General features: G+C 40.6%; 1 protein-coding gene across 7 annotated transcripts in view; it reads left to right on the top strand.

Annotated features, from left to right (window-relative positions):
• Positions 1–17,414, top strand: part of ATE1 (arginyltransferase 1) — a 120,614-nt gene that overhangs the window by 27,796 nt on the left and 75,404 nt on the right. For all 7 annotated transcript variants that reach the window (XM_016149091.2, XM_016149090.2, XM_016149089.2 and 4 more), the window contains exon 8: positions 11,208–11,240. In XM_016149091.2, the coding sequence (XP_016004577.1) occupies positions 11,208–11,240 (33 nt within the window). The remainder of the gene's footprint in view (positions 1–11,207; positions 11,241–17,414) is intronic.

The following is a 17,414-nucleotide window of genomic DNA, read 5'->3' as shown; positions in this document are numbered from 1 at the left end:
GACTAGTGGCAGAGTAATGTCTACAAATTTCAGTGCATTTTGCACTGGACCACGTATTGCCATAAGAAGATACAGTGAGCCTAAAGAGTTCATATCGAATAACTGATATCAGTGAATGAAAGTTCACCAAAAGCAAATTTCCCAGATAATTGAAACATCTTTATTGCTAAAACTTCATGTACTCAAATCATGTAAAATGACAGTTTTTCCCAGATGTATTGCATTCTTTCCCACCTTCTCAAACTGAGCGCTGAGCAGGACTTGTCCGTTAGTAATGTCTTGTCTTTTATTTCCATGTGCCACATGCCCTCAGATGACTACTTTCCCCTCTAAAGTGACTCTGTTTTAATCTTTTTTCCTATTTTTGCTGTCAATTCTTGCTGTGTTAGTTTGTCTAGTTTTAACATTCTTTCCATTTCTGATTTGTGGTTTCTTGATGTGTGTCTTAAAATATTTATTGAGCACATAGTACGTGCCAGGTACTGTTTGAGAGGCATTTGGCACAGTTAGCGAATGAGGAAATGAGATTAGGATCCCTCGCTCCCGTGGAGCTCACTTTCCAGGGGAGGGAGAGTCAGAGACAGGCATTAAACAGGAAGCGTGATAAGTGAGTAAATTACAGTGTCGGGCCAGCGGGAAGGTAGAGCCAGGTGTAAGGGAGGCGTGGAAGTGTTCGTAAGTGTCTTGGAAACTAGAACGCCAAGTTTATTGCTAGTAAAGTAACAGTCAAGGGGAAAATGGCCAAAGGAACTTGAGGGATTCTGCTGTGAGCTGGGGACATAAGCACTGGAAAATGCCTCTTTAATTTTCATTGTGACTTGTATTGCTTTCTTTGAGGGTTTTATCCCTGATTTGAATGTCTGAAATTCTAGAGTAGCTTGATAATTGACTTCTAGGTAAGTTACAACTTAATACAAGTATAACAGTAACTATTACAGTTAATGTGTACATACTTACATTGTTTTCCAAAAGCCGAGGAATGAGAGAATGAAGTGGAATGTTAGGTGTCAAATGGAATGTTTGGCATGCAACGGGTGTCGATTCTTGATTGACCACCTGCATGAGGACCGATGTGCACAGTGATAAATGACTGAGGTCGAGTGGTGTGATGATGACACCAGTCCTGCCACACGGTGCTTGTTACGCTCAGAGATCCATACATTTTGGGTGAGAATATAGATAACACGAAGGCCGAGTGGCATCCGTGGTGACCGTGTGAGGTCTGATCAGATTTTCCTGCCTTAAGTCTCAGCTTCCCCACCTGTATTACCTGAGTGGCTTTGAGCAAGTTCCTTATTGTTCAGCTTTCTTCACCTCAGGTTCCTCATTTGTAAACAAGGGCAGGGACTAGTACATTGGGGTTTGTTGTGAGGATTAAATAAAGGCAAAGGTGCTTAGCTAAATAGTCATTGACCAAACTTTGTTTGCTGGGGTGCACATGATGCTCAACCATTAGGAGTCATCAGAGACACTGAGGGCAAATTGGTGACACTTCTAGCCATCCAGTTAAAATGTGTCACATGTTTTAAATTTTAATATTAAGTTAGAATTAGTCCTTTCAAAGGAGAAAAGTAATAATATTCAAAACTGTTCAGTTTGGTTCATAAGTTTGTAATTTTAGTTTCTAAATTACTTTTCAGTCACAAATCCTATAAAAGGTATAATTTGGTAAAGACACATGTATTTCTTAGCTACTTTACTCAGAACTGGAGACAAAGGGATGATGGATGTTTCTGGTTTTTTACCCTGGTGATTAAGCTTCTTTGCTTATTCTTAGAGCAGATCTCGCTTTTTGAAAAATTAGCTTTATTGGACACCCATAATCTATAGTATACTTTGTGCTCTTACACCGACTTATAAAAATACTGTGCCAGAGTCGGGAGAATCACACAGTGCACAGCAGAGCGCCCGGGATGGCAGAGGCCCAGGGAGCCCTCGCTGAATGAATGAGCAGCTGAGTTGACTGTTCTTAAGAAACAGCTGGAGAGAGAGGACTTGTCGCCAAACGGAAAACTGCCCAAAAGAAAATAGTGTTCTTGAAACTTGTGATGCTAAGCAAAGGGAAAATTCAAATGATGTCAAAAGCTCTTGACCGTTGTTTTTCTGTCATAAGTAAAAGCTGCTTTTAGTTTTCTGAGTATTGAGAAATTTACCTACCGTGGGTTAACCACGTTTCAGTGATTGCGAAGCTCATGTGATGGGAATAACCTTGTGAGCGCCATTTGTCTCTAGTTGTGTTTTAGGTCTGCGTTTCCCATTAAATCTGAGGAGCTTCGAGTTTTATGACCTTCTAGTAATGGCTTGACAAGGGAACAATACTACCTATTGATGACTGATCTAAACAAGGAAAATTTGTGTTTTTGCTGTGGTAATTCATGTAATATGCCAAATAATTTTAGGTAACTGTTTGCAAGATTAATAAGTAGTTGGTTTTCTTCTAGTTAGTTATAAAAGTAAAAAATTATATACTCTATTATTTATCCAGAGCATAATTCTTCTTTTAAGGATGTGTGAAAGTAGGGAATATATTTGTGTAGGTCTGTAAATATGATACACACACGTACACACAAGCTTCTCTGAGACAGTCATTCTAGAAATAGTTCAAAGTTTTATACTGAGAATGGCTCCCATGTTTCTTTCTCTTTGGCCGTGATTCTTCGCTGCAACCAGACGTATAAACATTTAATTCCTGGCGTGTTCCAGTCTCTGTGGGAGATTTTAGGGATGCACAGATGAGTATGTCCTGGTCTGTTGTACATTTTAGCTAACAAGTAAAATAAATTTTAAAATATATTCAAAAACTTCATAAGTTTGCATTAATGTTAAAAATGTTAAAGTACTACTAATAATAAAAGTTACTGGAAATAAATGAAGCCGTCATCATGTGGAAATATTTGATCTTGCTTGGAGCCAGTTGGTCTGATTAAGTATGCAAGCAGTATCAATAACCATTGTTAATATAATCAGGTTTTAGTTTTTAATAGTTGATAAGATATTCTATTTTGTATTTTGAAGTATTTCGAACAGAGGGCTTTTGAAATAAGTTTTGTCTTGTGGGTTTCTTCTAATTTTTATGTCTGGCTTCGTGGCATTTTCTGCTTATCCCTAATTCATGTCATTCAGATTTTGGAGGACCCCCGGTTTTTCAAGGTCAATTTGAAGTCTTTTAGTGTCATTTAAATGATAACCTAGTTTTGTCCTCACTCTCTGCCAAGTTTACCTGCAGGAAATTAAAGGACTGACGGTGTTCCTAACAAGACGTAACAAGGGGGCCATGGGTTGCTTCTGCAGGGACCCCAGCTCGTGGTTTTGGTGACTGCTGCTCTGCGCACCTCTCCTTTTCCCGATGACCCAATTCTGCAAAGTAGCCAGGGGGCCGTGGGGCGACAGGGACAAAGAACAGAGTGTGAACATTTATTTGTTTATGAATCGATTAATTCGTAGGCATTTAAACAGCAAATATTTGTTGAGCTCCTTCTCTGTGCCAGGCATGGCTTAGATGCTGGGGGTGCAGCCCAGTTAACAAGACAGAAGCTGGTGAGGAAGTGCGCGACACGTACAGCATGCGGCGAAGCGACAGTGGTTCGCGCTAACGGGAAGCGAGAAGAGGTGAGGGATAGAGTCGTGCAGGCGACGTGGGACCAGGGTGTCGGGAGCGGGCGCTGTCGCAGCGGCTCCCCGGCGACACCGGGACGAAGTGCGCGTGCGCGTCTGCAGGGGCCGCTGCTCAGGTTGGCGCGCGAGCGCGGGACCTGTTCGCAGAACAGCGGGGACCCTGGCGAGGCCGGAGCGCAAGGCATGGGGCGCCTCCCTATCGGGGTCGCTTGTCAACATTTTCAGTCCCCTCATTCCTTTTGTCCTTCGTTGGCAGAATTTGTCGTAGACTTGTTAGTGCTTCGTTTTCTTGTGGAACACCTGTTGATGGCCACAGTTTCGTGGTTAGCGCCTCTGCCTCTCATTGCCTGCTAGTGAGTTCTGAGCAGTGGCGGCGTTTAGCCCTTGGCATAGTGACGGAACCGTAGGCTGGCTCCAGTTCCTAGGTTCTAACCCTGGTTTTGCTAAATGTTATTGTAAAGTCATGTAACCTTTCTGGAACTCAGTTTATCAAGATGTAAAATAAAAAGTTGGACTGGATAATGGCCAGGATAACCTCTAACTGTAGATTCTGCGGTTTCAATGATTTTTGAGGGAAAATCTTCAGGAGGAACTCAGTGGTTCTTTCTGTTTCCTTTTTTGAAATTATTTTTAAAATTTATATACAATTAAGTGTATAAATCGTAGGTGTTCAGTTGCCGAGGTTTTACATACGTGCGTTCTCTGTATCACCCGGCAGACTGAGAGCGCATTTCCAGCCAGCGGCTCCCTCGGCCCCTCCTGCTCAGCGTCCCGCCGTTGTGACTTCTGTTCTGACTTCTGTGGCCGTCCTCTGGCCTGTGCTCGAGCTGCATGTGAATGTGATCGAGGGTCATTCACTCTTCTGTGGCTCCCTTTTTTTTTTTTTTTTTAACTCAGCCTTCTCTCCCTCTCTCTGTCTGTCTCTCTCTCCCTCTCCCCCCCCGCCCCTCTCTCCCTCTCCCTCCCTCCCCCCTCCCTTTCTCTCTCTCTCTCTCCCCCCCCTCTCTCCCCCCTCCCTCTCCCTCCTTCTCCCCCTCCTTCTCTCTCCCCCTCTCTTGCGTGCTCCTCTCCAGGGCACCGCAGTGTTCTCTTGCAGCGGTGCGTGGCACCCGCCCCGTGGGCGCTGCCCGGTGGCTTAGTCCGTGCCGCTGTCGATGGGCATGTGTCTCGTTCCCAGTTTTTGACTATTGTGAATAAAGCCGCTGCGAACGTTTTTGGGTATGTGTTTTGATGACCATAACCCTCGCTTCTCTCGGGTGCATCTGCCTGCCCGGGAGCTGCACTGCTGGCTCGCGGGCGAACATCGTTTGTGCACGCGGCGCGTTTGCCGCGGTGGGCGTGCCGTGCGAGAGGTCTCCCCGCTCGCCAGCTCTTGTTACTGTCTGACGTTTTCACTTTATTTAGTCTTTCTGCTGAGTACCTCGTCGTACCGTATTGGGGTTTTAATTTGCCTTTTGCTGATGACTCAGTGAGCACCTTTTCATAAATTTATTGGCTATTCGAATATACTAATTTTTGCAGAGTGTCTGTTAAGAGTTTGTTCCACTTGTAAAAACTGGGCTCTCCTGTCTTTATTGATCGTGAGAGGTTTTTTTTTCTCTATTCTCTGGTCATGAGTTCTTTCACGTATATGTATATTCTGAATATTTTTTCCCAATCTGGAAATACCTACACTGATACTAGGAAAATATTGTTTTTAGAATAATGCAGTTTTTATTTTTTTATTTTATTTTTATTTTTTTGAGATTTAATAGTTTCATTAAAAATATATTTTAGAAAGACAGAGTATGCCCCAAGGAGGCACATGGTCCCAGCACAATAACCAACACAAAGGGCCCAAAAGGGCCACAAAAGGCCACCAGAAAGAGAACCCAGAAAGGCAAAAAGAAGATGCAGTTTTTAAAACTTCTCAGTTTTGATGCATTTCTGAGCACTCAGTTTACAGACTAAGAAAGCAACAGATTTAATGGGTTCTCTTATTTATATAAAACTTTGGTCCCAATGTTGACTTAAAAAAAGATACATTTTCCCTTACACACACTTTTATAATTTTCCCACACTTTTATGAGATATAGTAATATTTTGTGCACAAGTCCTCCATTTAATGTCGTGAACAAGTAGGTCTTTGGGTGGTTCGGGTCCTGGGGAAGAAGGGCTCTCCCATGGGAAGAGGATGGTCCTGGGCTCAGCACACGAAGTCTCCAGCACTTGGCTCTTTCTTCAGTGGGTGTCCTTTTGGTGACTTTGCCAAGAACTTCTTTTCCTTTGCGTTTGACGCGAACTGTATTTATGGCGATTTTGTTTGCTGCTGGCGATGTCGAAGCACAACAGGATTCTTTTAGATGCCGTTGTCTTTGAATGTAGCTCTTCAAGCTATAGAATTACTATATTCCTACCTGTATTTGTAGATTTATATTGCAAATGTAACCTTTTAATTTTAGAAACAAATACTAAAGTTGGAGGTAGTAAATAATGAGTTTTTAATAAGTTCAAATGTATACTATTTGTGTTAATAGATATAAAGCTACTGTTTGTAACACACAGAACTGTTATAATGAGGAACACATGAGGTATCAGTGAATAATTTGATTATAGCCCAAAGCCCTGTTGCTCTTAGAAATTAAAGAATATGGATTGAAGTAGCTCACTAATTAGGATATATATTAGCAAACTGTGGAATCAGCACTTAGAGTAAAACATTGACAGATAGCTCTGTGTGTTAGTATCATGGGCTTTTGTGATTCTGGGCAGATATTAGACTCTTTCAAGAGGCATTTTGTTATAGTTCCTTCCATGGTGCTGATTTGAGCATGAGCCCATTCCTCAATCCAAGGTGCTAAATCTTGCAAGGACCCCCTTGACCGATATTATTGGGTAGGAACCATAACTCTTAAACGGGAGGAAAAAAGGGTCACTGATTCTTTGATAGTTTGTATGAGAGTTTTCTGGCACTAAACAGCCTTACAGGGTATTTTCCGTGAATATTTCTATTCAGTACAGGTTGGGGGAAATGAGAACTCACAGGGGCCAGTGTTTCTAGGGTGAGTTTTCTGGAATATTAGTCCTGTGGAATGTATAAATGTTGCATGAAATTAAAAACAAACCAAAAAAAAACGAAGAAAACTCGCTGGTCATGTAACTAGATTAAATGAAGATGGAAAGCAATAGATTAAATGAAGTTGAAGGATTTCTGCTTCTGTTCTTCTGACTTTATTGAGATTGTCTCTGACAATTTGTAAGATAGCAAGTAGCATGTACTAGGGTGAAAGGCCAAGGAAATAGGACCACCGGAAGTGTTTTGTTTATGCAAGGAAATTTCGGATAATCTATATGAGCAGCTAAAGACTTGGAATTCTCCGGGGGGCTCCCAGTGTAGTGGTTAGCACGTCTGCTTTCCATGCAGAAAGTCCTGGGTTTGCACCCCAGGTGGAGCCACGGACCAGACTCCAGGGGCGCCAGGCCCTGGGTGCACGCGCGAGTGCATTGGGGGAGACGCCCGGCCCTCAGCGATCCAGCTCTTGAGGGGAGTGGCAGCATCCATAGGTTGGGGGTGGAATTGGGGGTGGAATTAAAGAGGGGAAAAAAAGACTTGGAATTCCACTTAAACAGGTACACCTCACTGATTTTCCTTGGTTTAGAAAAAATTGTAGCTTGTCTCGTAAAAATTACGGTTCAATGTTTTTTTTCTTTAAAGGAATTTAACATGATTCCTTATTAAATAGAAAAGGCATTTCAGGAACATAGCTTTAATTACTTATACGTTGAATATTTTATATTACAAAGATAAACGATCGAGTATCGTTTTACCGGAAGAGTTTGACGAAATTGCCATTGTGTCGTCTTCTCTCCTCCTTATTGCACCCTCCCACCCCCACATGACTGGCATGGTTCATAAAAAGTCTGGGGGGAAAAATTTACTAAATCATAACTGACAGGGGGTCTAACTTCAATTTCGTGTGCTTGGAAAACTTCAGAAGGTTTTGGTGAGCATTAAGTCCTTCTCCGGAGGGCATGAGCACATGTTATGAGACAGGCTGCAAGGGCAGATAGCGAGGCAGTCGGGGCGGTGGGGAAGGGTGCCTCGGGAGAAGCGAGGTCGCAGGGTAGACGGGAACAAGGACTCCGACCTGTGTGTGTCTCTCTTTTTGGAAGGCCAAAGAGATCTTTCAAATGCTGCCTTTTTGCTTGGATTCTAAGTGTAGACCATAATCCTTTTTTTTTGAGCATAATCTTTATGTTTAAAAGAATTCAAGAGTTGACAGAACAGTTGACAAAATTTTACGTATTGTATCAAGTGAATCAGATTGATAATGTTATTGATAATGTTATTGACAAGAAACTTACCTATATAAATTTGAAAAGCCAGATGTCAGGCAGGTTGTTCTGTTTTCAACTATTTTAATCAAAGTATTTCTTAGAAGCAATCTTTAAAATAGGTCATAGAGACGATGGTTGTGTTTACCTACAGTTTCTAGAATGAAGTGTATTCCTGTTTGTAAAGTCAGTAAGATTTTGTAAAACATGTTAAAGTTTTTTTTGTCAACATTATGCCTAAATAACTAGAATAGGATCTTTCTCTTAGACCTATTAGCTAACTATACCCATGACACAATATGTTTTGAATAGCGATATTAGTATGACTGTGTTAGAAAAATGGTCCTACTGTGGGCTGCCAGTGGTAGTCATAGTCTTTGTTGTTATTGTTAAAATAGCCCTTTTCAAGAAATTTTAGATTCACAGCAAAATTGAGCAGTTTTTTTTTATACCTATTAGATATCATGGTGGTATTTGTTAAAAGGTGTCTATTTCTACTGTCAATTTCAGTGTATATACAAAACGTATTTTGCATTATTTTTGATTTTTTATAATTGTTCTTTTTCAAAGTATTACCATTTGTACTGAATATAATATATGTAATTTCATTATGAAAGAATTTAAATAATTAACTGAAAGGAAATAGCAATGAGTTTTTCTGGTATACTAATCGAGGAGCAGCATTTTGGGGCTTTTTCACGTGTATCTTGCGATTTATTCTGTATTTATTCTTTTGGGGACTGAGAACTTTTATTTATATATTTCACGATTTGGCAGCTTCAATCAAGCAGGACAAGAGTGTGTAGATCTATTTTGAAAAAGCTGTGATGAGAATGTTACACGTACACCTGACAAAGATGCATGTACATTATTGGAGCTTCAAGGAGACATCAGTTTTCTTGGAGAGTATATTTATATGCTTCTCTTTATTGTTAGCTAAAGTGACTTCTGTCCTTAGCCTGGGTCTCAAACCCACCTCTGGTGTGTGTTTACTACACTGCACTGAATGCATGCAGCTAAGAGGAGGGCGAGAGATTCCCTGCAGCCGGAGGATGAGTGTGTGTGAGCGAGGTGCTGTCCACATTCTCAGCTTCAAGTCACTGCAGTTTCTTTTTCCCAGAGAAAAAGGGGTTAGATATTGCATTTCATAAAACTAACCAGAGCTCTTTCTACTGATGCAGCACAAGAGATTGGGGAGGGGGTGGGGAAAGGAAAGAGATTTCTTAGTTTTTTTAATTCTAGGGGAAACACTGACAAGTGTTCAGAGCTCCCATCCTCATCTTTTCATCAGGACACCTTTCCACATCATATGGTTCATCTGAGTGTAGAGTCGGGGAGGAGGGAGAAAAAGACAACTGGAGTTCTCAGAGATAGAGAAAAAAAGTGCAGTTGATACAAATAAAGAATGCTGACTTCAAAAATAAAGAAAGCCAACAACTCAAACAAACCAAAATTGAAATGTTCAGAATTGGCAGCACACTTCTCTGCTGACATGTATTGTGGCAGTCTGAACACCCCCAGAAAATCGTGCCTAACAGTTCAGAAAAATATACAATAAAAGTAAACACACACACAGAAATAAAAAAATAAAGTGACGTAATTACCAAACCAGAACCACTTCTAAATTTTAAAGTTTAATATGTATAATATATTTAACGGACACCCCACAATAGCTGATTTCTCATTTTAAAAATAAAAAATTCATCATGCCTTATTTTTCTCCACTGTTAAAAATTAGTCTTTCAACTCTTTACTGTTGGAAGGAAAGGTCAGGATTGTCTTACTTTGGCTACTATTAAAAGAATCTAAGGCCACGAAGGTTGCACTATAAATTTCAACAAAGTTATTTGTTTCCTATCAGCTTTATGAAAACTTAAAATTTTGATATACCTTGCACTTTCAGAAAGTTCTCTTAACAGTTTATATAATTGCATTGCATATTGCTCTTATTTAAGAAAAAATTCTTATAGTCTGTATTTAAGTACACCCTATCTAGAACCTAGATGATACTAGTTAATTATGTGGCTTTGGCATGTACTAGTAATATTTTAGGAATGTCTTCACTTTAGTATTTGGGGGAGGAAGTGTCTGCCATCTTTTTTGAACTTTATCGTGGAAAACTTTAAACATTCACTCAGTAGAGAGAATTATATAATGAATTCTCATGTATTCATCTCCTGGCCCCACTATTATAATATAATGGCCAGTCTTGTTTTATCTGACACACTCACCCCATTACTTTCCTTGTGACCCCCCCAGTGATTTTGAAGGAAATCCTAGACGTCGTGTAATTTCATGGAGAAGTATTTCTGTGTGTGTCTCTAAAAGAGATTCACATTACCAGCTAGCTTTGTTGTGGAGAGGAAGTCCAAAAGTGCCTGGAAACAGGCCTGCCATTGCCATTTTTGTAGTAAATTTGCATTTGGAAAGATCAAGAGTTTGACTACTTAGGTATTTTATCATTATAGTACATCTCAAAGGATTTGAAATGTTGATTTTGTAAATAATATGTAAGAAAACATGAATTACAGTCATGAATATGTATGAAGCTCTGTGACAGTCTGCAGTTTCAGAGCTAACCTGCAATTTATTTTGTTGTTTGTTCATGGCCCTCCCCACCCACCAATTTATGTTTCTTTATTTAAATGCAGAGAGACAGCATACATAGTTTCAGATGAAATTCTGTAGGCCTCTCTGTGTGTCAGAGAAAGAGCAGAGAGAAGAGATTCGCACGTGGGGCCGAGGACAAGGCGAAGGGCAGAGCAGGGTCAATGCAGCAGCCCAGGTCCAGGTTGCGGAGAAAGTGACCCGCTCGCTTCCACTCTGGCCCCAGCCTCTGCTCTCGGTCTTGGCTTTCTCTCTTTTCTTGGCTCCCCCTTTAGTTTATAGCTTTTTCTTCACTCAGCATTTACTTAGCTCTGCCTGTGACATTTATGGTCACAAGTTTGCTGATTCCCTTCTTAGTTTTATTATACAGGGGTTGCGAGATAAAACTTTTGAAAATGTAATAGTTTAGGATTAATTTGTGCTTTATTTGTTTTTATACAGATTTTTTAAATGTTTATTAAAATTATTTCAAAGAGTCAGATACCTACTCATGGGCTAGATCGAATTTTATTCTGGATGAGTTATTTGATGTATGAAAGCATTAATTTTATACAGACTTTTAGGTTTACTTAGATGCTCATATTGAAAAATTGTATAATAATTTTTCCTTTTTTTTCTTTTTCTGCCCATTTATTGGATGAAATTGATTCTATTCAAATGTGATTCTGCAGTTCACAAGATTCCTTTGCAGCTCACCTCTGGAGGTAAGTTTATTCACTGACCTTAATACTGGAACTGCTTGTTGAACATCACTGTTGGTATCTTTTTTTGGGCATTTATTGATAAACTTAGGAATGATCATTTTGTTGTTACACATGCATTCTTCAGTAACAGTAACGAGATGAATGTAGACCTTTTTTTGATAAAAATTCCTGTAAGTTTTTGAGCTGTTAACCTTCATAACAGGTGAAGGTCGTTGCCTCTTTTTGAATGTATTTTCTTTTTTAATAAGTAGAGCGAAATCAGTTCTTTATTTAAAGAGCCGTATTGTATCTCCTACTCCCATGACTGTTTAACATCAGCCTTATTCTCTCTTAACTGCCCTGGTGTTAAAAGAGAGCCGGAGCAGTCATAGGCAGAGGCCGCCATCAAGGAAGTTTCATTTGGTTCGAGAGAGCTTTTTAAAATCCATGAGCTGATTAGGGAAGAGCAAAGGACTTACCTTTAATTGAACTTTTCCTGTAATAGGCACTGTTCTGGGCGCTTCATTCTCTTTCTCATTTAATCCTCATAATGATTCTGCAATGTAGAACTGAAACTCCAGTGATAAAATTGTGAGATGAAGAAAAACCGTTAGATATTCATAGAACCAGAAATCGTCGTGAGCTGCAGTTGGTAAGGAATGACGGGCAGGTGGGTGAGGCTTTGAGAAGGCGTAGGGCAGGGAGGCGGCGGGGCGTGTGGAGAGATGACTGGGCTCTGGGCCGGACACGGGTCTGAGATCCTGTCTTCACTACTAGCCGCGTGGGCAAATCACAGCTTCCCCGGGCCTCGGCGTTTTGATAATTCTCACCTCTCAAGCGAAGCCGCGGACGTGGGAGCAGGTGTAAAGTGCCGTTCACATCTTAGTTACTGTTTTCTGTTCCCCCAGGCTCTGCTTCAGCCCCACGCAGTAACACGCGCCTTCCGGCCTTTCACGTGTCCTTTTGCCTCTGTTGTTTGTGTCACTTTGTGCTCCCTTCCCCGATTCCCAGCCTGTTTGAATCATGTCCTTCTTAGGGTGAGCCTGGATGCTGTGTCCCTGGCGAGACCCTCTTGGACCTCTGCACACAGAGGCGTTGGTTCCCATCGTGCTTCTGTACCATTGTGTGCGTGCGGTTGTCGAAGCTCCTGTGTGGTTTGGCTCAGCCCGGCGCATTGAAACTCCTGGTGGCCAGTCCGAGTGACTGCCAGGGGAAACCGATGGCACCAGAGTGGCCGGGACCGCCCGGACTTGTTACGGTTTCTTAGTGTCCGGGATCCAGTGAGAAACAACACTGTGCAGTGGAAGGGGTCTGGGCTCTGGAGTGAGAGCCACTGGGGAATCCCTCGAACAAACCATTCATCTGTTGATCAGTCTGAAAACAGAGATAATACAGGGTTATTAAATGAAATGAGGTAATGTGAGGCGGACACCGAGCTCAGTGCCTGTCACGCAGAATTTTATAGTTTGGTATAAAAGCAAAAACAAAAACAATAAAAAACTTCACAGTATAAATTATATAATCTTTAGTGGACGAAGCACTTTCCAAGCTTAGAAGAATGGGAAGTGTCAAAGGAAAAGACGGGAACATTAGATTTCATTCTGTAAAAAATCCTTAATTTGTTCATGAAAACATAGTTAAAAGGCAATTTATGGAAAGTGATAAAAAGGTTAGTATAATGATCTCTTAGGACCAATTTTTAAAATGTCCTATTCTGCATAATATTTGGTTGGATTTTATCAGGTAGTTGTTGATGAGATGAAATATAAATGGTAATAAGTATGTTTTAAAAGTTCAACTTTATGAGTAATCAGAGAAATACGGTTTTAAAAAACAGTGATAATACAGCTTTTTTACCTATCTGGATATTTTTTTTTTTTTTTAAGCGAATGCTTGGGAAGATGTGATGAGATGTTATTAAGCCTTATTCTTTGTAGAAGTCAGTTTGGTCATGTACATTAAAGAGCTTATGTAAATTTATATCTTGTAGTTGAGTAATTCTAGTCTAAGAATCACTGCTAGAGAAACAAAGATGGGACAAAACTTGCATAAGTATGTTTATTACAGTGTTATTTATGATGCAGAAAATTTATAAATTTATAAATAACCTGAGTGTCCAACAGGAGGAAATGTCAGATAAATCTTGGTACAGCCAGCCATGTGATAGAACACCCCACAGCCATTAAAATGGGGATTATGCGTATATGTTCATGAGTACATATCGATGAACAATACTTTTGCTAGATTAAGGTAAAAACAGGGTGTAAAATTACGCCACAGATCTAAATTTAGAAAAAAAATTAAGCATTCAGAAATTAGGAAGGAAATACACAAAATGTTAATATTAACTATAAAATGTTACGTCGTCTTACCCTTTGCTCTTCCGTGAGGAGCTGCACTGGGGAGTAGAGGTAGCATGGCAGGTTTCCGGTGATGCTTCCTGTAGCCGGTGTCTGACTGTGACGTACACCAGGGAACGTCTCCGGATGATGTGGAGCAGTCAAGTGATGTATGGTCTAGTCTTCAAAAGAAAAAGGGACTGGCAGGAACTTAGCTTAGGGGCAATCTTGATAATGTTTGAGTCTGGATTCTCATTTTAACAAAAGCTTAGAGGCATAACGAAGAATAAGAGTTGTGAGCAGAAGGCAGTTAGGCTAGATTCTTACCTGCACATGGAGTAAATTGAGGGGCTGGAGCTTGACGTCCACCTCACTGGGGCAAGTAGCAGTTTGAAGAGGTTACTAAGCAACGGCAAAGGTTTGTAAATCGTCCTCACTTCCAGACGCTCAAATGTAAGGTCAGTGAGAGACGAGCCTCTTTTTCTTGTCTCCCTATTCCATTCTTAGGATAGTACGTAGTACATGGGAGGCACTGAGTAAATAGTTGTTGAATGAATGAATGAGCAAGTTAGGTGAGGCCGAGGCTGAGAGTAGCAGGCTTCAGCCCGCAGTTTGGCAGGACTCAGCTAAAAGCACACGAGGCTGATACTTACATTGCAGTGTGGTTGGCAGTCTGCCTTCCCAGCTGGATTGTAGCTGCTCCGGATGAGGACCACTGTCTTCACCTTCTCATTCTCCCAGGTGTGGACAGGGCGTGGTGTGTACTCATCATACACCTAGAGTCGTACCAACGTTTTGAATTACGTCTTGCCACTCTGGTTAATACTGAGAACGTGTGTGTGGAAGTTTTAAATCTTTAGTGAAAAGTCAGAGGGGGAAGGTATGATCGAAGCTTAGTGGTGCTTTCTGTAATTTTCTCTCTGATCCACTTAATAATCTGGAGTTGTATTTCACGTCGACTAAATCGATCTATTTCTTATTGGACTTACGCATATGGGAGAGTAAAAAAATCAAAATTAAAGGTGATCGGCGTGCTTTTCTTTTCTTGAAGTATTTGGGGAATCCTCGAAGGCTTTCTGTTGATATTTTTCTGGCCTGGAATCTCATAGGGCTGCCCGATCGCTTAGAGGCTTCTCCCCGACGCTTCCAGCAGCACTGAACTCAGGACTTTGTTCCTTTGCCCCCACTCAGAGCCCGAGAGTCAAAGTAAGCCAAGGCAGGAGAACGGTGGGAGTCTTTTAATGTTTAATTTTGCCATTAAACTTAAGTTTTAGCTGGAAAAGGAAAATTATAAATAGAGTTAACTACCCAAACGCCTTCCCTAATTTTGAATGAAAGAAAAATAATTCTAGTTAAGACAATAAAATACATGAAACTTGGAGTTGACGATGAAGGAGACTTTAAATTTCACAAAATTTACTATTCACAAAAAAAAAAAAAAAAATTATGAAGGAACCGTGTCCCTTTGTTGTAAGTCTTAAACAGTTAACTGCCACATGAATCCAGCAAAATTGTCAGGTTATAGTAATTACATCAGTAATTTGATCTGCTGTCACTTGAATAGAGCCATGTGTGGAGAGTCAGTTACTTCCCTCTGTGGGGGCTGACCCTTTTACATTCCTGTAAGCTGAAGACTAATAGAGCTCATTAAGCTTTATGGGAAGAGAGCTTTTATCACCTCGTCAAGTCAGGCAGCGTATTTCCATTATATTCCTAATTTCGTGGGGCTCTGTAGCACTGATGTGCAGGCCCCTGCTAGGACCTCTCCCTCACGCACATTTTTATTGACATTTCTAAGTCTGAATTACATTTTGTGTGGCACCACTTACAGATGTCTTCAATTAAATGTAGGTAAATAAAAGGGATTATATATCAGAGGCTAAAAGATTCTTGAAATTCTCTCCCGAGTCAGACTTTGCCAGCCAGTCTTGTGGGGTGCGGTTGCATTGTCATTTTGGAGGCAGAGAGCTACAGGAGAGGCATTTGTAAGAAAAGTTAAACCATGTGTGAATGTAGGTCACTTAGATTTCTCTTCATATCTGTCCTGTTTGTGCACTTCATAGCAATTAAAATCTTCAGTAACAGAAATTAAGTTTTTGAGAAGTTAGCACCTGTAGTGTATGGGTACTGTGCTAAGCTCTTTGCTTCCATTGTTTTGATTATCACAGAATGTCTGTTAGGTAGATCGTCCCAATTTTATGAAGAAAATTGAGCCTGGAGAGGTTGTTAAACTCGATATTATAGCTACTGGTTCATATGTGGCAACAGTAACAAGCTAGGAAAGAAGAAATGGAATGATACTGCCAGAAAGACTCTTAGTTACATGCAGTGACATAACAACATCTGAAGGAAGACAGAAGTTCGAGAGGTATTTTGTAAACACTAGAGCAAGGTTTCTCAGCTTTGGCACTGTTGACATTTTGAGGCGTGAAATCTCGTCTGTGGGTGCTGTCCTGTGCATTGTGTGATGCTTAGCAACGTTTCTGGCTTCTTCCCAATAGATGCCAGTAGTGCCCACCCCCCCGGAGTTGAAACAAAATGCCTCCAGACTTGGCCAAGTGTCCTTAGTGGGAAAATTGGCTCCCTGTTGAATACCACAGCCCCAGAGCAGCCTTAAAAAACAAAAACAAAGAGATACAGTTAATAAGCCAACAGTGAAGATAATAGCAGAGGTAACATATTTTTAAAAGGCAGGAAAAAGAAGAAAAGGCGAACACACAGAACAAGCGAGACAAATAGAAGATAACAAGATGGTCCACTTAAATCTCCCTGTATTTGTCATCACACTAAATACAAATGATCTAAACCAACACTCTGCTCTGTGGAAATGTTCTGTATCTTCACTATTCAAAACATAAGAAAACCGGAGTAGCCATATCCACATCTGCGAAATAGACTTCAGGCAAAGGCTGTCACCGGAAAGAAGACGGCTGTTTAGGAATGATCAGATGGTCAGCTCATCATGTGAAGACACGGTAAGGGAACGTGATATACTTAATCACAAGCTCAGAGTGCATGAAGCAAAAGCTAATGGAACCGAAATCGTCTGATCCACAGTCATGGTTGGGCACTTTAGGACAACTTTCTCCACAACTGGTAGAACAATTAGAAAATTAGAAGGACTATAGAAGATTTAAACTACACTGCCACACAGTTTCACTTAGTGGACATCTGTCGAACACTGTACCCAACAACAACAAAGTACATACTTTTTCACATACACAGGGAGCATTCACTAAGACGGACATACCATATGCTGTACCACGTACACGACCTCAGTAACTGAAAAGGATTAAAACGATCTCTGATCAAAATCTAATTAAATTAGAACCAGTAACAAAAAGAACTCATAGCTTAATAATAATAAGACAAACAACCTAGTTAAGAAATGGGCCAAAGACTTGCTTATATATATTTCACTGGAGAAAACATACAGATGGCTAAGTAAGCACATGAAAAGATGCTCACCATCATTAGAGAAATGCAAATTAAAACCACAACGAGGCACTGCTCTAAACCTGCTGGAATGGCTATAATCGAAAGATAATAACAAGTGTCGGCAAGATGTGGAGAAATTGGAACCCTCATACACTGCTCGTAGGAATGTAAAATGGTATAGCCACAGTTTGTGGTTCCTCAGAATTTTAAAGGTAAGGTTACTTTGTGACCCAGAAGTTCATTCTACTCCTAGGAATGCATCCAGGCGAAATGCAAGTAACACATCCAAACAGACTTATGTGTGAATGTTCATGGTAGCGTTATTTATAATGGCCACAAGCTGGAAATAATTTCAGTGACCATCAGCTGGTGAATGGGTAAGCACCTTGTGATGTGTCCTCATTATGCTAATGGAAAA

The sequence above is a fragment of the Rousettus aegyptiacus genome, unplaced genomic scaffold (genome assembly GCF_014176215.1).
Source record: "Rousettus aegyptiacus isolate mRouAeg1 unplaced genomic scaffold, mRouAeg1.p scaffold_m13_p_6, whole genome shotgun sequence".
Lineage (NCBI taxonomy): Eukaryota > Metazoa > Chordata > Mammalia > Chiroptera > Pteropodidae > Rousettus > Rousettus aegyptiacus.
The sequence above is the reverse complement of the archived record's forward strand: the minus strand, read 5'-3'. Positions and strand labels throughout refer to the sequence as shown.